Consider the following 21,066-nt stretch of genomic DNA (forward strand, 5'->3'; position numbering starts at 1 on the left):
TTTGACAAGCAAGTCACTCAAGGAAACAAGATATCACTTAACAACTGTGTTACTAAGTTAACAACTGCAAGGATTCGCTTAACGACTGTGGCAAGTTGAGGGTGTAAAGTGGGGAAAAAGTCATCGTCTATCTTAGCAACAGAAATTTTGGAGTCAATTGTGGTCGTAAGTCAAGGATTACACTGTAAGACTGGCATTTATCTGCAATTTTCTGTGAACAAGAGAGATTTGTGCGAGAGCAAATACATCTTAAGCCTTTAAATCCCTTGTTATTTGAGGAGCTCCTTGAAGATGTAAAGCTTCAAAAAATAATCTCAAAGGTTCTTTTTCAAGAGGCAAATGAGGATTTTGGAGCCCTGGTTGCAACGCCTTGGTCTCTTCAGCCTTGAAAGACGGCGTTGAAGGGGTGACTCGATCGAAGTGTATAAAATTGTGCATGGGATAGAAAAGGTGGATAGAGAAAAATATTTTCTCTATCACACAATACTAGGACGAGGGGGCCCTCCTTAAAGCTCATAGGTAAGAAAGTGAGGACAAATCAAGGGAAATATTTCTTCACCCAGAGGGTCCTTGGTTGATGGAATTCCCTTCCAGAAGAGGTCGTGACAGCTGTCAACCTGGATGGCTTCAAGGCAGGATTAAACAGATTCATGGATGCCAAGAGTATCCATGGTGGTTATTGAAATGGATGTCCATGTGCCACCTCTATGCTGGTTGAGGCAGGCAGGATTCCTTTAGGTCCCATTTGTTGAGGGTCAAAGGAAAAGGTGGGTTTTGCCTTCTCTTTCTGCTCAAGATTCCTATGGACAATTGGTGGGCCACTGTGTGACACAGAATGCTGGACTCAGTGGGTTTTGGCTCTATTCAGCATGGCTCTTCTTATGTTCTTATTTTCTCATTTTTTTCTTTGAAGTCATTTTGCTTCTCATCCAAGAAGCTTCTTCAGCTCTGACTGAATGGTGGGGAAAACATAGGAGAACAAACCAGAGATAGTTTTCGCTTTCTTTCCCTACCAGTTCGCAAATATGAGTACATGTGCCACTCTACATATATGTAGGGTGTTCTGTTGCGAGTGGAGGACTGGAAGGCTCTTCTAGTAAAGTATCTCTGGACATTTTCTAGAGTGTTTATGTCCGAAATGCGGCATGGGTTCCAGACAGATGAGCTGTATTCAAGGATGGGTCTGGCAAACGTTTTGTATGCTCTGGTTAGTAGTGTGAGATTACCAGAGGAGAAGCTACGTAGGATTAGATTAACAACTCTTGAAGCCTTTTCGGTGACGTTGTTGCAGTGGGCTTTGGCACTCAGGTCATTTGACATACACAGAAGCAAAATCTTGCTCGAATGCGGGTCAGTGCACGCCAGAGATGCAAAAATACACACGCAGGTCAATTTTGTGTCCTGATCCATACCAGTAGCTGTTGTGAGTGTTCCCTGTCAGCCTTTGGAAATGTCAGATTCAGAGGAAGACGACGACATAGAAGCTGTAATTTACCCTGATTTAAGAAAAGTGGAGGAGGGTAGTGGTGATGAGAGTTTAGTAGAAAATCCATCGGGCGTTAGCATGGATAGTAGCACTTCTTCAGATAATGGGGGTATAGAGGATTAAAAAATCAGAAAATCCAGCTACCTCTTGAAAAAAAGGAACCATGGCCTGGAGGACTAAGAAGAATCTCCAACTGGTTTTAAAAAGTAAGGCTAGCAACTTCTACCTTCAGCTAATCGAAAAGAAATCCAGCTGAGCATTTTCACACAACCACAAATCCTGTAAATATAGAAATATTTACAGCAGCACAAAGCTTACAACTTCAGCCTGATGATGGTGAATGTGATTTCACCGAAACGTCGCATAGACACTCAAAATATTACACGGGGCAAAACCCGAACTCAGAACAATCTACATATACAGTATGTCGGCGAAGCAGTGGAAGTGATGTGCCGGTGCCTGGAGGCTGTTGGGGTCTGGATGGGTGTCAACAGACTCAAGCTCAACCCGGATAAGACGGAGTGGCTGTGGGTTTTGCCTCCCAAGGACAATTCCATCTGTACGTCCATCATCCTGGGGGGGGAGTCACTAACCCCCTCAGAGAGGGTTCACAACTTGGGCGTCCTCCTAGATCCACAGTTCACATTAGAGAAACATCTTTCAGCTGTGGCGAGGGGGGCGTTTGCCCAGGTTCGCCTGGTGCACCAGTTGCGGCCCTATTTGGACCGGGAGTCACTGCTCACAGTCACTCATGCCCTCATCACCTCGAGGCTCGACTACTGTAATGCTCTCTACATGGGGCTACCTTTGAAAAGTGTTTGGAAACTTCAGATCGTGCAGAATGCAGCTGCGAGAGCTATCATGGGCTTTCCTAAATTTGCCCATGTCACACCAACACTCCGCAGTCTGCATTGGTTGCCGATCAGTTTCCGGTCACAATTCAAAGTGTTGGTTATGACCTATAAAGCCCTTCATGGCACCGGACCAGAATATCTCCGGGACCGCCTTCTGCCGCACGAATCCCAGCGACCAGTTAGATCCCACAGAGTTGGCCTTCTCCGGGTCCCGTCAACTAAACAATGTCGGTTGGTGGGACCCAGGAGAAGAGCCTTCTCTGTGGCAGCCCCGACCCTTTGGAACCAACTCCCCCCGGATATCAGAGTTGCCCCCACCCTCCTAGCCTTTCGTAAGCTCCTTAAAACCCACCTCTGTCGTCAGGCATGGGGGAATTGACATTTTTCCTCCCCCTAGGCTTATAAAATTTATGTATGGTATGCTAGTATGTATGGTTGGTTTCTAAACTGGGGTTTTTAAATTAACTTAAATTAGATTAGATTTGTTTACATTGTATTATTGTTGCTGTGAGCCGCCCCGAGTCTGCGGAGAGGGGCGGCATACAAATCTGACTAATAAATAAATAAAATAAATTATATATATATATACATACATACATACATACATACATACATATATATATATATATATATTTGTTTTCATAGATTTTCACGGGTACAGGTATGACGGTCTTGGTATATTCGGGTTTCTTCCCATGTAGGATTCAGAAATTTCTGGCGACGTTTCGACGAGGTCCCACTCATCATCTTCAGGCTGGTGCTTCTGTCCTTGTTCTAGGGTGAACACAGCGAGCTGCCTTCCTTCTATAAATACTGGTGGCTGGGTGTGGTTTGATGGCTAAGCAATTGCCTGCTCTGTAGAAACTTCCTGGTGAGTCAGTGGGGTAACACCTGGGGTCGTTGATGTAGCTGAGGTATGCTGATTAGTTAATGATTGTGGATTAGGGGTGATATCCTGAGTAGTTGGAGCTTGCAGGCTACTTGGTTGTTTTGCAAGATAGATAGAAAAACATCCCCAAAATATGAACAAGCGGGATGATACCTCCCGCCTACCAGACATCTGGAAACCAGCCCTCATTAACAAACGTATCCCAGCCATAGAAACTGAAACCAGACTCAGAACACACATTGCAAAACAACCAAGTAGCCTGCAAGCTCCAACTACTCAGGATATCACCCCCTATCTATCTACCTACCTACCTACCTACCTATCTATCTATCTATCATCTTTCTTTCTCACATCTACCCAGTTATCCATTCCATCCATCCATCTATCCATCCATGTCTGTCGGTCTGACTGTCTGTCTGTCATCTATTTGCAGATAGTTCTGGGACCACAGTTCCCAATGTTAAGCGAGAGAATTCTTCAGTGAGTCCTACTCAATTTTATACCCTTTTTGCCATGACTTTTAAGCAAATCACTGCAGTTGTTAAGCGAATCACGAGGTCGTTAAACAAATCTGGCTTCCGCCATTGACGTCGTTCCTCAGAAGCCTGCTGGGAAGTTTGCAAGTGGTGATCACATGATCCAGGATGCCACAACCATAGTAAAGACATGCCAAACTTTATTAGATATGTTATGTCAACACACAAGGACACACCACATCTGGCTCAGAATGAATGAACTGTGTTTGGGAGATTTATATTAATTGGATCCAATTGTAATTTGTATACTGTTTTGTTGTTGACATGTTGTGAGCCGCCCCGAGCCCACGGAGAAGGGTGGCATACAAATCCAATTAAATATTTTATTTATTTTTATTTATTTATTTTGTCCAATACACAATGAAGGTTTTAGTGGGTATATATCAATATACACATAGTAAAATACATGATGAAGGTTATAGAGGAGATACTCATAGTAAAATATATCTAAGAAATAATAGAAAAGAATATATAGGAATAGAACATATCAATGAAAGAATAGAAGAAGAGATATAGGAATAGAAGAAAGGTATAGGAGATATAGGAGAGCAATAGGACAGGGGACGGAAGGCACTCTAGTGCACTTGTACTCGCCCCTTACTGACCTCTGAGGAATCTGGATAGGTCAACCGTAGATAATCTAAGGGTAAAGTGTTGGGGGTTTGGGGATGACACTATGGAGTCCGGTAATGAGTTCCACGCTTCGACAACTTGGTTACTGAAGTCATATTTTTTACAGTCAAGTAAAATAATAATAATTATTATTATTTAATAATAAATAATAAAATAATAATAATAACACGTCTGCATCTTTTTCCCAGGCACGGTGGATGTAACACACAAAATTTAACCATAGTGTTAAATTGGGGTGGTTTAGCATTGATAGATTTTAAAATGTGGCTCATCCAATATTCTATTGGAAGCAAATTTGAGCCTCTCCTTTTTTACAAGATACCCAGTGGAACAGACAGTATGAGAAGTACCTCTCTTCCTAATAATAGTAATTATAATAGCAATAACTAGGAAGAGGAGGTAGAGGTTAAGCTGAGGACGCCAGTTTGCAGAAAGCCCATGTTCTTCTGAGCCCCCTGTGAAAGAGGTTGCAGCAATTACAGCTTCTTTTCAATATTTCCTGGAAGAACTATCGAAGTAATTTCACGGGGCTTCCAGGAAATGGAAAAATTTATTGCTCCTTGCTCTTTGAAAGCAGCCGCCGTTATTTCCAAGGAGATAGGAAATGGAGGACATTTCCAAGGAAAGTGGAGAGGGCCTGGAATCTTCCCCTGAACCTAGGGGAAGAGGTGCCACAGGTTTATTCTTGGTGCTCTCTGAACGTGGTGGGGTGGGTGGAGCATCCCGGGTGGGTGGGTGTAATGTCCTGAGTAGGTGGGTGGAGCATCCTGGCTGGGTGGGTGGAGCCTCCCATGTGGGTGGAGCCTCCGGGTGTGTGGGTGGAGCACCCCGGGTGGGTGGGTGTAATGTCCTGAGTAGGTGGGTGGAGCATCCTGGGGGGTGGGCGGAGTGTCGCAGGTGGGTGGCCAGGAGTGGGTTGCTACCAGTACGGTAGAACAGTGTTTCCCAACCTTGGCAAGTTGAAGATATTTGGACTTCAACTCCCAGAATTCCCCAGCCAGCGAATGCTGGCTGGGGAATTCTGGGAGTTGAAGTCCAGATATCTACAAGTTGCCAAGGTTGGGAAACGCTGCGGTAGAGGATGGCGCACTGGTAGCGATTGGTGTGCATCCCAGTGTGTTTTTGCTTCTGATCATAATTAGAAACATATCCAAGAAGATTTGCATAGTTTGTCTTGTCCTAACAAGATAACAATTTTACATACTACAGTGATACCTTGTCTTACAAACTTAATTGGTTCCAGGATGAGGTTCTTAAGGTGAAAAGTTTGTAAGACGAAACAATGTTTCCCATAGGAATCAATGGAAAAGCGATTAATGGGTGCAAGCGCAAAATTCACCCCTTTTGCCAGCCGAAGCGCCCGTTTTTGCACTGCTGGAATTCCCCTGAGGCTCCCCTCCATGGGAAACCCCACCTCCGGACTTCTGTGTTTTTGTGATGCTGCAAAAACGAGCGCTTTGCTGGCAACAGAAGTCCAGAGGTAGGGTTTCCCAGCGAAAGGAGCCTCAGTGAAATCGCAGTATCACAAAAACACCGAAGTCCTCGAAACCCTACCTCCGGATCTTTGTGTTTTTGCGATACTGCGATTTCACTGAGGCTCCCCTCGCTGGGAAACCCCATCTCCAGACTTCCGTTGCCAGCAAAGTGCTCGTTTTTGCGCTGCCGGGATTCCCCTGCAGCATCACAAAAACACGGAATCCGGAGGTGGGGTTTCACATGGAGGGGAGTCTCGGGGGAATCCCAGCAGCGCAAAAACGGGTGTTTCGCTGGCAACAGAAGTCTGGCGGCGGGGCATCCCAGCGGCGGCAGTGGGTTTGTAAGGTGAAAATAGTTTGTAAGAAGAGGCAAAAAAATCTTAAACCCCAGGTTTGTATCTCAAAAAGTTTGTATGACGAGGCATTTGTAAGACGAGGTATCATTGTATAAGTAGACCTCAACTTATGGCCGCAGTTGAACTCCAAATTTCAGTTGCTAAGAGAGGCAGCTATTAAGTGAAATGTTCCCCATTTTTACTTGACTTTTCTTGGCACTATTTTTAAGTGAATCCCAGTGGGTAGTACGCTAATATGGTTGTTAAATGAATCTGGCTTTTCCCCTAAATTTACTTGTCAGAACTAACAAAATGGGGAATAACGTAACTCCAGGACACTGCAACCATCATAAATAGGATTGGAATTTTGATCATGTAACCATGGGGATGCTGCAGCGATCTTAAGTGTGAAAAATGGTCATATGTCCCCCTTTTTGGGTGCTATGGTAACTTCAAACAGTCACTAAATGAAGAGTTGTAGGTCGTGGACTTCTTGTAGGTAAAAGTTTGCAACACTTCAGAATTCCCCCTTCACTCAGTTAAACTGGCTGCTCACTTGTGGGAGGATCAAACCCAAATTTTATTAATTCAATTTGATCCAGATCGATATGCCCAAACTTGCGTCGAGTTCTAATCAAGCAATATTTGTTTTTAAAGGGTAAATCAGCCACCGTTTGCTACGGAGGGGAAAAAAACAAGAAAAGACAGCAATTCAGATATTCCAGATATTTTTACTTGGATTTTTGGAACAGATCTTGAAGATAACGCAGCGAGCAATCAATGCACTTTAGGTTCGCAAGCAAGGCAACTGTGAAATTGTCACAGTTCCAGGTTTGACAGTTGGCATCCGTAGAAAACAAAGTTAGGAAATAAACATATGGGATGTCGCCGCAGTTTAGAGAAGAGAGATTTTTACAGTAAGGTATGGCGGTTGTTTCATAATATGTATAGCTTCATTATCAAAGTAGGTTTTTTTCTTCCACAGTTTGGACAACATGCTAAGTGGCCCACACATATGGACATGCTAAGCAAGAACTGGTCATTAGGAACCACGTTTCCAAGTGGCCCCCGTTTAGTGGCTGGTGGGACTATAATCTATAAGTGGTTATGAGTAAGCCAGGGATGCTAAAACATATGAGGAACATTTGCAGGGACTGGATACGAGCGATCTAAATAAAAATAGCAATAGCACTTAGCATTTAGACTTATATACCGCTTCACAGTGCTTTACAGACATCTCTAAGCGGTTTACACAATCAGCCTCTTGCCCCCAACAATCTGGGTCCTCATTTTATCGACCTCGGAAGGACAGAAGGATGGATCAACTCTGAGCCCACTGGGATTCGATCTGCCAAACGGCTGGCAGCCGGTGATGAGCAGAAGTAGCTTGCAGTACTGCACTCTAACCACTGCACCACCGAGGACTAGGGGTGGCCTCATAGCAATCTTCCAGTATTTGAGGGGCTACCACAAAGCAGAGGAGGCCAACCTATTTTCTCTAAAAGCCCCTGAAGGCAAGTAACAGATGGAAAGTAATCAAAGTTACAATGTTAAGATTTTTGATATTCTAAGACAGTGGTTCTCAACCTTTCTAATGCCGCGGCCCCTTAAAACAGCTCCTCCTGTTGTGGTGACCCCCAAAACCATAATTCTAGCGCCAATTCTCCCAGCAGAGCTTTAAGCTGATTGGCAGGGAGGTCAGTTGGACATCCCCCATTGTAAACGGCTGATTGATCGGATTGTAAAAATTATGTTCCAAGGCACCAAAATAGACGCTTTAGTTCCTAACGCCATGGGAAATTTGTCTTTTCCCACGGTCTTAGGCCGCCCCTGTGAAATGGTCGTTCGACCCTGAAGGGGTCCCGACACCCAGGTTGAGAACCACTGATCTAAGGGCTCCTGTTTTCCAGAAACTGGTATAAATGAGGCTGAACCTGCTTCTGGGTGAGGAGAATAGGACACTGTTCTTCAATGCCTAAAGGCGGCATCTGATTACTGAGTTGGTCCAGGTGAGGTCAGTTGAGGTCTCCCCCTCCATGGCAATAGACCTTCTAAAAATAAGAGATCTTCAACCATCGAACAGGTTGCCTCGGGTGGTTGCTGGATACCTGGAGGTGCTTCGACAGGGAAAGGCATCTGTCTGTATAGTAGCACTTCCTGCATTGGACAGTGGGTTGGATTAGAATCAGTGGTGGTGAACCTCTTTTTGCTTGGGTGTCAAAAGGGCACACCCATGATAGCACATGCATGTGTGCCCATATCCATAATGCAAAGCCCTGCCGCCACACACACGTGTGTGCACAACACACACACACCTCATGCTGACCCCCGCTCCGGCGCATGCACGCAGGCCTTAGTAAAACTTCCAAACTTCCAGTAGGTCCATTGGGTCTGTTTTTCACCCTCCGTAGGCTCCGGAGGCTTTCCTGAAAGCTGGGGAAGGCAAAAACGGCCTGCCCTGCCCTCCGGAAGGCCAAAAATCAGCTGGCCAGCACACACACACACACTGGAACTGACATAAGGCAATGCCTTGCGTGCCCTAATATATAGCTTCATGTGCCACTTAGGGAACGCGTGCCATAGGTTTGCCATCACGGGATTAGATGACCCTAGACCAGTGGTTCTCAACCTTTCTAATGCCGCAGCCCCTTAGTACAGTCCCTCATGTTTGGTGACACCCCCCCAACCATAATTCTAGCGCCAATTCTCCCAACAGAGCTTGAAGCTGATTGGCAGGAAGGTCAGAGGGACCTCCCCACTGTAAACGGTTGATTGGTCAGATTTTAAAAATATGTTCCAAGGTGCCAGAAAAGAAGCTTTAGTTCCTAACACCAGGGGAAATTTGTCTTTTCCCTTTTTTGTCTTAGGCGACCTCTGTGAAACAGTCGTTCGACCCCTCCAAAGGAGTCCCAACCCCCAGGTTGAGAACTACTGCCCTAGATAGTCTCATCTAACATTCAATCATTCTAGGAGTGGTAACTTACACCATCATCCTGGAGAAGGCCTACCTATTGTATGTCAGTCTTTGTCAAACTTGGCGAATTTAAGATGGGTGGACTTCAACTTCCAGAATTCCCCAGCCATGGGGTTTAAACAGGTATGGACTTCAACTCTCAGCTGGGGAATTCTGGGAGTTGAAATTCAGCCACGAGGGCTGGAAAATTCTGGGAGTGGACGTCCGCCCGTTTTACAGTTTTCAAAGCTGAGAAGCACAGTTCTATATTGCTATTATGAGTTAACGCTCATTTGACGGCATAGGATCAAAATTTATCTATATAAAGTGGTGTGTGTGTGTGTGTGTTCTATTCTCTATCAGTAGGGGGTTATTTATTTTCCTAATACAGTAATCCCTCATTTTTCGCGGTGGATGCGTTCCAAGATCACCCGTGAAAAACAAATTTCCATGAAGATATTTTTTATGTATTTAACGAGCATTTGGACCTTTAAAACCCACCCTTGGCATTAAACAGTCATTCTATAATGTTTTTAAGCTGGAACTACCTGCGATATCTTACCAGTTTCTTTAATAGTGTACTGTAGTACTGCAGAAGAATTTAACGAATTTTTAATGGATTTAATGGATTTAAGCCCTCTTTGAAAACCCGTGAAATAGTGAATTCGCGACGTAGCGAGGGGTTACTGTATCTCCAAATGGCCCAGATTCTCTAGAAAACTCTCCCAAATTTATTTCCCCCCCCTCCCATTATCTTTCTCACTTCTCAAAACAGGGTCTTAATCTAAAATCAAGGCATTGCCCTTCCTTAGCTATTCTCTCTCTCTGGATAACATATTTCCATATTTATTCCCTGCTGCAGACAGACTCTTCCTATCTTTCTAGGCTGAAATAATACAAAAACAATCTATTTTTTTTTTCAAGGCACCTAATCCCTTTGGCTCCGGAATTAAAAATACGAGGCTCCAAGAAACATCTCCCTTCAATTCTGCCAAAATGCTGGCCCCACCCCCCACCCTCTCCGACACTCCCCAGTTTAGACATTTGGAGAGGAAAAAATAAAATCACAGATGGAAATTCATCGTGGCTTACCAAATAAAAAATAAAAAATTGGAAAAATGGCAGGTCGTTTTAGAAAGAGTCTATAATACTGATCAAACAGATGCACGTGTTAAAAAAAAAAGCACATTTTCAGAAATGAGTGCCTTGTTTTTCCTGAGTTCTCTTCTTTTCTCTTATTTCGGTTTCATCTCTACTCGCGAGTCGTCGGCATCCAGATCGTATTCTTCCACATTGCCGGTGGTCCAAACCTTCATGCGGTCTGTGATCTCGCTGCTTCGCGGTGCCAGGATGAAGTCGTAGATGAGAGCTGCAGCGGCACCGCCCAGTAAGGGGCCAACCCAGAAGACCTGAAATTCAACACAAAGAAAGGGCTGACCAGTACAGCTGCGACTGGCCCCCAGTAAGCAGAGCTGCCCAGCCATCAGTGAAGGACTCACTACTACCCTGTGTGTTCCCTCAGTGTGTGTTGCATGCGCTCTACTCCAAGAACAGTTTATTCCCCGAACGCCATCACTCTGCTAAACAAATAATTCCCTCAACACTGTCAGACTTTTTACTAAATCTGCACTTCTATTTCTACTAGTTTTTCTCATCATTCCTATCACCCATTTCCTCCCACTTAGGACTGTATGACTGTCACTTGTTGCTTGTATCCTAAGATTTTTATTAATATTGATTGTCTCTTCATTGCTTATTTGACCCCTATGACAATTTATTTATTTATTTATTTATTTATTTATTTATTTATTTATTTATTTATTTATTTATTTATTTATTATTCATTATTTAGATTTGTATGCCGCCCCTCTCCGCAGACTCGGGGCGGCTCACAACAAGATACAACAGTTCAACAAATCCAAATATAATTTAAAATATTTTTTTTAAAACCCCATTTTTACTAACAAACACACACACAAACATACCATGCATAAATTGTACATGCCCGGGGGAGATGTTTCAGTTCCCCCATGCCTGACGACAAAGGTGGGTTTTAAGGAGTTTACGGAAGGCAGGGAGAGTAGGGGCAGTTCTAATCTCTGGGGGGACTTGGTTCCAGAGAGTCGGGGCCGCCACAGAGAAGGCTCTTCTCCTGGGGCCCGCCAACCGACATTGTTTAGTTGACGGGACCCGGAGAAGGCCCACTCTGTGGGACCTAATTGGTCGCTGGGATTCATGCGGCAGAAGGCGGTCTCAGAGATATTCTGGTCCGATGCCATGAAGGGCTTTAAAGGTCATAACCAACACTTTGAATTGTGAATGGAAACTGATCGGCAGCCAATGCAGACTGCGGAGTGATGGTGAAATATGGGCATACCTAGGTAAGCCCATGACTGCTCTCGCAGCTGCATTCTGCACGATCTGAAGTTTCCGAACACTTTTCAAAGGTAGCCCCATTGAGTGTTGTACCTCCTGATTCTTGAAAATGTATCTTTTTCTTTTATGTACGCTGAGAGCATCTGCACCAAGACAAATTCCTTGTGTGGCCAATAAAGAATTCTATTCTATTCTATGATGCAAGAGGATATTTGGAGCCCTTGGTGCTCTCTAAGTTTAGGGGTTTTCTTGCAGGTGTTTATCCAACACGGTAACATCATCAGTGCTAGAAGGGAGGAGGAGGAGGAGGAGGAGGAGGAGGAGGAGGAGGAGGAGGAGGAGGAGGAGGAGGAGGAGGAGCACTATCTGATCTTTCGGCCTTTCTGAGCTTGGTTGTTTTTCTGAAGAGGTTTAATGACCCAACTAGATATCATCATCAGTGCTTGAAGGGGGGAGGAGAAAGAGGAGGATGCCGACGATGACTATCTAGTATTTGGTCTTCTCTGAGTTTGGTTGTTTTCCTGAAGAAGTTTAATGACCCAACTAGGGAATTGAATAGAATAGAATAGAATAGAATTCTTTACTGGCCAAGTGTGATTGGACACAAAAGGAATTGTCTTGGTGCAGATGCTCTCAGTGTACACAAAAGAAAAAGATACATTTGTCAAGAATCATGTGGTACAACACTTAATGATTGTCATAGGGGTGAAATAAGCAATGAAGAAACAATCAGTATTAATAAAAGTCTTAGGATACAAGCAACAAGTTACAGTCATACAGTCCTAAGTGGGAGGAAAAGGATGATAGGAATGATGAGAAAAACTAGTAGAAATAGAAGTGCAGATTTAGTAGAAAGTCTGACAGTGTTGAGGGAATTATTTATTTAGTAGAGTGATGGTGTTCGGGGAAAAAACTATTCTTGTGTCTAGTTGTCTTAGTGAGCAATGCTCTGTAGCGACGTATCTGTATCATCAGTTGTAGAATGAGGGAAGGAAGGAAGGAAGGATGGAAGGAAGGAAAGAAGGAAGGAAGGAAAGAAGGAAGGATGGAAGGAAGGGGGAGGTGGAGGAAGAGTGACAGGAGGAGGAGGAGGAAGAAGAGGAGGAGGAGGAGGACAAGGAGGAGGAGGACGAGGACGAGGACGAGGATGGTGGCTATGACTATCTTGCCTTTAGTCTTCTTTCAGCTTGGTTGTTTTCCTGAAGACGTTTAATGACCCAGAATAGAATAGAATAGAATAGAATAGAATTTTATTGGCCAGGTTTGATTGGACACACAAGGAATCATAAAGTACAACACTTAATGAAAGTCCATTAAACTACTTAATAGTAGTTTAGAAACAGAAAGAAACAGCAGAGGGACCTCTCTCCTGATATTTGGGGTGATGGTTGCCAGTAATGTGTATGTGGTGTGTGTGTGTGTGTTTGTGTGTAAATTATTTGCTGGAAACCATCACTCCAAACATTTGAAGAGGAGCCCTTCTGATGATTCCTTCTGCTTTGAAAGTGCTTCACCCTGCGTTTTCCTTAGCTCCTCATTAGTTTTCAACCCCCAAAGTGACACACAGCTTAAACACAGAGCTTAAATGTAATTTTCATGAAATTCTCCGATCCAACTGCAAGATTCTCAATTTAGCCCTTCCGTGAGGCCCACATCTGGCTTGGGATCCTGATTGGAAACCTACCCAGTGGTCAGCAAAGTTAGTGGTCACCAAAGCTGATCCAAAAGAGCGTGCCGGGTTGATGCCGCAACCAGTGTAATCAATCTGTGAAAGCAAAGAGAAGGAGATTTGGTTAGCTGTTAGTCGTGCCTGCATGCCAAAGTAAGTCATTTCAGCCATAATTGTTCAGGGACGCAGGAGAGCTGAGTTTCCTACAGACAATTCAGGGTAGAGTTGATGGTTGCACAATTACGAGTTTGGTTTGATTTGATAAAAGCTTGTTTGGAATATTTGCATCCAGTTTTGGTCGCCACGATGTAAAAACAGATGTTGAGACTCTGGAAAGAGTGCGGAGAAGAGGGACAAAGATAATTAGGGGACTGGAGGCTAAAATGTATGAATAGCGGTTGCAGGAACTGTATAAGTCTAGTTTAATGAAAAGAAGCACCAGGGGAGACATGATAGCAGTCTTCCAATATCTCAGGGGTTGCCATGAAGAATAAGGAGTCAAGCTTTTCTCCAAAGCACCTACGGACAAAACAAGAAGCAGTGGGTGGAAACTAAACAAGGAGAGAAGCAACTTAGAACTGAGGATACATTTCTGACAGTTGGAACAATTAACCAGTGGAACTGCCTGCCTCCAGAGATTGTGCATGCTCCAACACTACAGATTTTTAAGAAGAGATTGGACAACTTTGTCTGAAATGGTAAATGACAGTGATGGTGAACCTATGGCACAGGTGCCACAGGTGGCACACGGAGCCATATCTGCAGTCACGCATTGAACCATTGCCCTAGCTCAGTTTCAATATGCATGTGTATGCTGGCCAGTTGATTTTTTACTTGCACTGAAGCTCTGGGAGGATGTTTTTGGCTTCCAGAGAGCCTCTGGAGGGATGGGGGGGGCATATTTACCCTCCCCAGGCTTTAGGGAAGCCTTTGGAGCCTGGGAAGGGTGAAACACGAGCCTACTGGGCTCACCAGAAGTTGGGAAAGAGGCTATTTTCAGCCTCTAGAGGGCCTTGGGGGGTAGGGGAAGCAGGCATTGAATTATGGGTGTGGACACTCGCGCATGCACGATAGTGCACGCCCACACTCTTTCGGCATAGATAGATAGATAGATAGATAGATAGATAGATAGATAGATAGATAGATAGATAGATAGATAGATAGATAGATAGATAGTAGATGGATGGATGGATGGATGGATGGATGGATGGATGGATGGATGGATAGATTAGATAGAGATGGATGGATGGATGGATGAAGAGAGAGAGAGAGAGATGATAGATGATAGATAGATATATAAACCCTGATGATGTTTCCTAGTTAGGTCAATGAAACATCTGCAAGAAAACTACCAAGCTCAGAAAGTACTAAGAACTCCACAGTCCAACCCTCAACTATAAATATTCTCTTTTTTTGGGGGGGGGGGGGTAATCTTTTCAAAGATTGCATCAGCCTCCACCATCTAAATCAGATGAGAAACCAATTTCGCATTTAAAAACTATAGACCACTTAGATTGAGAATGGGTACCGCAATTGAGTCTCGCAAGCCTGTGATGTATTTCCCCCCTTTATACTTAACGTGAATTATTGCGGTGTCAGTTTGAGCCATTTCCATATCCTTTCTGCTTGTTTTGGACTTCAGATATGTTTTGACTTCTGTCGCTTTGGTAACAGACGTGGCCTAAGTTAGGGTTTTACTTAATGTGGTACAGAATCCAGACAGGACTTTATTTTTCCATGCAACACTGTCACAGTACAAAATATAATTTCCTACCTCATTCTATTTTCCATCGATTTCTATTCTTATTTAATCTATTTCTTTTCTATACTTATGTTCTATTTCTATGTTCTTATTCCTTTGTGTATAAATCTAATGAATTTTTTAATCTTAACTGTTTCTTAGCGCTTAGATTTTTTTCCTTTCAATTTTTCTCCTCTATGTTCTTATTCTCAGGGGTATGAATGGTATCTTTTTAAATTATTTCTTAGTTTTTAAAAAACCTTCCATTTTCACTATTCTTATTCTATAAAACATTTATATAATGTATATATAAAACATTTTTTAAAAAAAATCTGAACTACATCTAAGGTTTTTTAAAAAAAATTCTTTTTAAAAAAAAATTTTTTTAATTGAATTATATACATGTTAAAAATACAAAAACAGATCAGTATATTGTCAATTTGTGGGTACAATTGTAAGATGTCTTTTATATGACAGTACAACATATATGCCCTTCCCTCCGCCCGCCCCTGCTGTATCCTTTACAGCATATCTCGTTATAAATTCACGGATATTTGTATCAGCGTAATTATACATATGTGGAAATAATAATAATACAGGTAAAAAGAATTTATCAACAAATAAGTAGTATTATTCATCTATATTTGGATTGATTTTGTCTTTTCTTTTTTATTTTAACCTTATGTACAGCTATTCTTTTTTCGGTTGTTAACCCAATTATAAAAGTTTTTCCATGTGTCTTTTTCTTGTATTTGTTTATTGTTTTTCAACTTTTGTGTTAGCGTATCATATTCTGCACAGTCAAGTATTTTTTTGATCTTATCTCTTTCTGTTGGCGGATCTTCTTTCTTCCAATTTTGTGCTATAGTGATCCTGCTTGCTGTAATTGTTGTATTAAATGGTATTCTTCTTTTTTGACTCTCATATCTATGAGAGTAGGAAGATCTCTGGTTTGAGTTGCAGTTTAATTTTAGTAATTTCATGTATCCAATTTCTAATTTTGTTCCATATTATTTTAATTTTTGGTCAAGTCCACCACATGTGGAAAAATGTTCCGTTTGTGTTTGAGCATCTCTAACAGTTTGGTTTTAATTTAGGATAAATTTGGGCTAGTCTTGATGGTGATATATGCCACCTGTAGAACATATTTTCTATGTCTGTACTATGTGTATAAATCATATTTTTTTCTTATTTATTCTTAGGGGCTTTTAAATTTTTCCTATTTTCTGTATTCATATTCCTGTGTGTACAAATCTCATTTTCCCCCTGTATCTTAACTATTTCTTAATGTTTTTCTTTAAAATTTCCTCTTTTCTATGTTCTTATTTCTACGTGTATAAATTTTATGATTTTTTTACTTCAACTATTTCTTAGTTCTTTCACATTTTTCTTCTTTATGTTCTTATTCTTATATGCATAAACCTTATGTTGTTTTTTAAATCTTAACTACTGTGTTTCCCTGAAAATAAGACCCTGTCTTATATTTTTAAACCCTGAAATAAGCACTTGGTCTTATTTTTGGGGTGCACGGGGCAAGATGGAACCCCTCTTACTGTCTTTCCTGGTTCCCAGCCCTGTCTCCCTTGCACTAACAAGAGGAAATGGCAGGGACCATCTGGGCATGCGTTTAAATATTTTCCAGGGGGGCTTATTTTCAGGGGAGTAATTTTTGGGGGACAGTTATTTTCGAGGGATGTGATCAAAAGTCTGATTGGGCTTATTATCAGGGGATGTCTTATTTTCAGGAAAACACGGTACTTCTTAGTTTTTAAATTTTTTCTTCCTTTCAATCCATGTAATCCTATTATATATAAATCTTACGGGGTTTTTTTATTTTAACTATTTCTTAGCTCTTGGCTTCTTAAAAAAAATCCTATCTTCTATATTCTTATTTGTCTGCCTTGACCCCTAGGCTGAGAACCACTGGTCTAAGGGCTATTGTGGTTTAGCAAATGTGCCAATACAGCTCTTGAATTCTTACTCACCGCCAGCAGATGTCCCAGGGCTACAGAAAGTCCGATGGCCAGTGGTGCTGATCCAGAAAGGTCCGTTCGCCTCTTGTCCGTTGTGGCGAGCACGCAAAGCACCAGCTGCAACGTAGCAATGATTTCGATGCCCAGGCCTTGTCCAGCATTGATTCCCGCTGCCAACTGCAAAAGAACAAGACCACAAAGAAATCACAGCTGAATTGGACACTTTATGATTGCTAAGTTCATTTAACAACCTCTGCAAAAAAAATAAAGTCCTAAAGTAAGGATGGCTGCGTGATTAGATCCAATCATCATGATTTATGGGTCAGCTCCGTTACGGTCCTTTGTCCAAGTGTTTTAGAGACGAAGGGAGAGATGGAGGGAAGGAAAGGAAAGGCAGCAGGAAGGAAGGAAGAAATAACTGCAGAAATTGGATAATAAGGAGTAGTAGTAGTAGTAGTAGTGGTGGTGGTGGTGATGATGATGATGAACAATAAATAAATAAATAAATAATGCACAAATAAATATTTTTTATAAATAATTCAAGGTGGTAAACATACCTAATACTCATTCCATCTCCTATTTTTCCCACAACAACCATATGAGGTGGGATGGGCTGAGAGAGAGGCAGTGATTGGCCCAAAGTCACCTATCTGGCTTTCACGCCTGTGGCGGGATTAGAACTCACCGTCTCCTGGTGATTGGCCCAAAATCACACAGCTGGCTTTCATACCTAGGGCCGGACTAGAACTCACCGCCTCTTGGTGATTGGCACAAAGTCACCTATCTGGCTTTCATGCCTAACGTGGGACTAGAACTCACTGCCTCCTGGTTTCTAGCCTAGTGCCTTCACTAGTAGACTCCAAAACCTCTTGGTTCTCTGTCTTTTTACTCCTGAGCTTTGTCTTGACAAATCTCCCACAAGTTCGTCCATTGGGACATGCTGGACGAAAACACCCTTCATGCACCGTGCCAGCTGGTCTAATGACAGTTGTGGTTCCAGAGAGCTGGAGGCCTGGAGAGAACCAGCCGCCTCTGAACTAAATAGGAGGAATTGTCAGAATAAATGTCAAAGTGGACTAAGTGCTGCTGTGGAAACATGTCCCATGAGAATCTAGGTTGTTTGTCAGAATCAGTGAGAACACTCAGTTCAAGGAGATCGCACGTTTCTGGCCTCTGCAGCCATGAACCTGCCCCCCCCCCCCCGCACGCACACACAAGCGCATACGGAGCATCGGAGCATCGGCAGCAAAAGGCCAGAGTTTAATTGACTGAATTAAAATGCTCCCTGCTCATTCTTGTATCTGCACATAATCAGACAGTCATGAAAGGACTTGTCTTCACTGCCACGCCAGCCCCATTTTTACTCTTGGTGCCCAGTTTCTGTCATGCCCAGGACTTCCCAGATTGTGTGTGTGTGTGTGTGTGTGTATATATATATATATGTGTGTGTGTGTGTGTGTGTGTGTGTCAAATGTTTTTTTAGCTGGAATTTTAAAATTAAGGGAGACTAGGATGGTCCCATTTCGGCCTTGTTCTGGCCTCATCAGCTAGCCACACCCTTCCTTACTATACTATCACCTATACTAGCTGATATACTTCCTTACTATCACCTATACTAGCTGATATACTTCCTTACTATACTATCACCTATACTAGCTGATATACTTCCTTACTATCACCTATACTAGCTGATATACTTCCTTACTATACTATCACCTATACTAGCTGATGAGGCCAGAACAAGGCCGAAATGGGACCATCCTAGTCTCCCTTAATTTTAAAATTCCAGCTAAAAAAACATTTGACACATACAGAATATAGTTGTCGTCTATAAATAAATTAACTGCCTTGAAGTGGCCCTGGGTTGGGCCTAGAGGCAAAAAGGAGCTGTGACGTTCCTTGAAATATACCAGGGTGATCCGACATAAATAAATATATATATATATATATATATATATATATATATATATATATATATATATATATACACATTGTAGATTGTATATATATTTATTTACTCATTCATTCATTCATTCATTCATTCATTCATTCATTCATTTATTAGATTTGTATGCCGCCCCTCTCCGCAGACTCGGAGTGGCTCACAACAAGAACAATACAAATCCAATACTTAAAAACTCTTTAAAACCCTTAATATAAAAAACAATCATGAATCTCATACAAAACCTCTTGAGTTTTTCAGGGACCTTTGCAAGAACAGGGGAAATGTTATTTGGGCACTAGGGGGAGATCAAGGCGAGCATGTCAGTCAGGGGTTAGAGACAGGTGGAAGCAAACATGGTGGTGCAGGTTGAGGGGAAGAGGAGAGGAAGTAAGGAGGAAAGGGGGGAGGAGGAGGGGGCGAAGAAGAAGAAGAGGAGGAGCAGGAGCAGCAGGAGCAGGAGCAGGAAAAAGTAGTAGTAGTAGTAGTAGTAGTAGTAATAGTAATAGTAGTATGAGGAGGAGGAGGAGGAAAAAGTAGTAGTAGTAATAGTAGTAGTAGTATTAGGACGAGAAGGAGGAGGAGGAGGGGGAGGAGGAGGAGGAGGAGAAGAAGAAGAAGAAGAAGAAGAAGAAGAAGAAGAAGAAGAAGAAGAAGAAGAAGAAGAAGAAGAAGAAGAAGAAGAAATTGGGAGAAATTAGGAGAAATGATATTTCTGGGGCACTTTAAATATTTTCTAAATGCATCCTGCTATATTTTTATCTTAAACCTACTTTCCTTCCTTCCCACCGCCCTATTTCCTTCTTTCCTTCTGCCTTTCTTGAGTGCACTTAACGCAATCTATTGCATTGTTCACCAATCAAAGTCTTGTTTGAACACAGAAATTGCTTCATTCATGGCCTGTTTTACTATTAACCAATGAAAATTGGCCTCTCTATATAACCACCTGAAATGACAGTCTACCCCTCCACATTTTGGCTCCCCAAACAGCCTCTGGATTTTTGTTTTGTTTTGTTTTAGATTCTTCTTTCCACCACCACCCTCTCTTTCCCTAGGAATTTCATTTCCAACCTTTGAACAAAAATGCAGGTGATAAGGCAACTATGTCAAAGCCAGGATTCTCATTTTCTCTCTGAACTTTGCACAAAGGGATGGAAAAGGAAACAGGAAATGAAGGTAGAACAAGGAATTCCAGATGTTCTCTGGTGTTGATATTTTTTCCTCCTCTCTGCATTTGTTTTGGGAAGGGGTTTGTGTGTGTGTGTGTGTGTGTTTTCTTTTGCAAAGAATAGGTAGCAAGAGAAGGGGGGGAAATGCATTGCACAAACACAACACTGAGACGAATGCAAATCTTGTTATATAAAATGAAGTCGTGGGCATGCAACCAAAGCACAGTTTGAGTAGGCAGCAAGCTAACCAAGATTTAATTCATTTTTATATTGTTCTGTCTGGGTCCCCCCAGACGCCAACCCCAACCAAAAAGAGGATCCAGACACACTGGTAAAAAGCAAAGGCAGTTTATATAACTGAAAGCAAACACAGGTAACAAAAACTGTTCTTACAGACAGGAACACTATGAAGCTTCACAGAGGTTTCACGAAGGCCAGGCAATAAAACAGGATTCTTGCTGGCAAAAACAACGCTGGAGATAATAAAACCCACGCCTCCCCCAAGTCTTCCAGACTTCTAGGCCACAAGTCAAGATCAGAGACGCCAAGAATCGAAGCAAGGTCACAGGACTCCCAGTTGATAACTCTCCACAAGACTGTGAGGGCGGGCCTGCCTTTTCAACCCTGCTGAGGAGAACCACACCCAAACTCAGCTGTTGCCAATTCAGGGATGGAAATACCTTTCTAATTGGCCCCGTCTTTGAGCTGCACGTCGCTGCCTCATGTCTATTATAGCCTGTGCGTCTTCATCCAATGAATTCAGGCTACTAGCTGGGGAGAGCCCCCCCCCCCGGGGGTCTCAAGCTGCTCTCCCTCCTCCTCTTCCTGACGTTCCTCTCCCCCGTCTGCCTGGTCCTCCCTCTTCCTGTTCACTGTCCTCCTCCTCTGGGCATGGATCCGGCAGAGCTCCAGCCGGTCCCTGAGGAGCCTCAGGCTGAATCACAACATATATAAGACAGGACTGGAGAATTCAACATCAGCTTTCCCCAATGAACCGAAAATGAAGATCTGAATCCCACCTGCTCCAACAGAACT

The 21,066-nt window shown here is 42.7% G+C and overlaps 1 protein-coding gene across 1 annotated transcript in view; it reads right to left on the bottom strand.

Moving 5' to 3' along the window:
* Window positions 1–6,919: 6,919 nt before the first annotated feature.
* Window positions 6,920–21,066, bottom strand: part of AQP1 (aquaporin 1 (Colton blood group)) — a 35,751-nt gene continuing 21,604 nt past the window's right edge. The window contains exons 2-5 of the mRNA XM_070728029.1: window positions 16,933–17,097; window positions 13,222–13,302; window positions 10,254–10,570; window positions 6,920–8,365 (exon numbers count right to left, since the gene is read on the bottom strand). Coding sequence (XP_070584130.1) covers window positions 10,397–10,570; window positions 13,222–13,302; window positions 16,933–17,097 — 420 coding nt within the window. The 3' untranslated portion in view covers window positions 6,920–8,365; window positions 10,254–10,396. The remainder of the gene's footprint in view (window positions 8,366–10,253; window positions 10,571–13,221; window positions 13,303–16,932; window positions 17,098–21,066) is intronic.

This window comes from Erythrolamprus reginae, chromosome Z (assembly GCF_031021105.1).
Source record: "Erythrolamprus reginae isolate rEryReg1 chromosome Z, rEryReg1.hap1, whole genome shotgun sequence".
In the NCBI taxonomy this organism is placed as follows: Eukaryota; Metazoa; Chordata; class Lepidosauria; order Squamata; family Dipsadidae; genus Erythrolamprus; species Erythrolamprus reginae.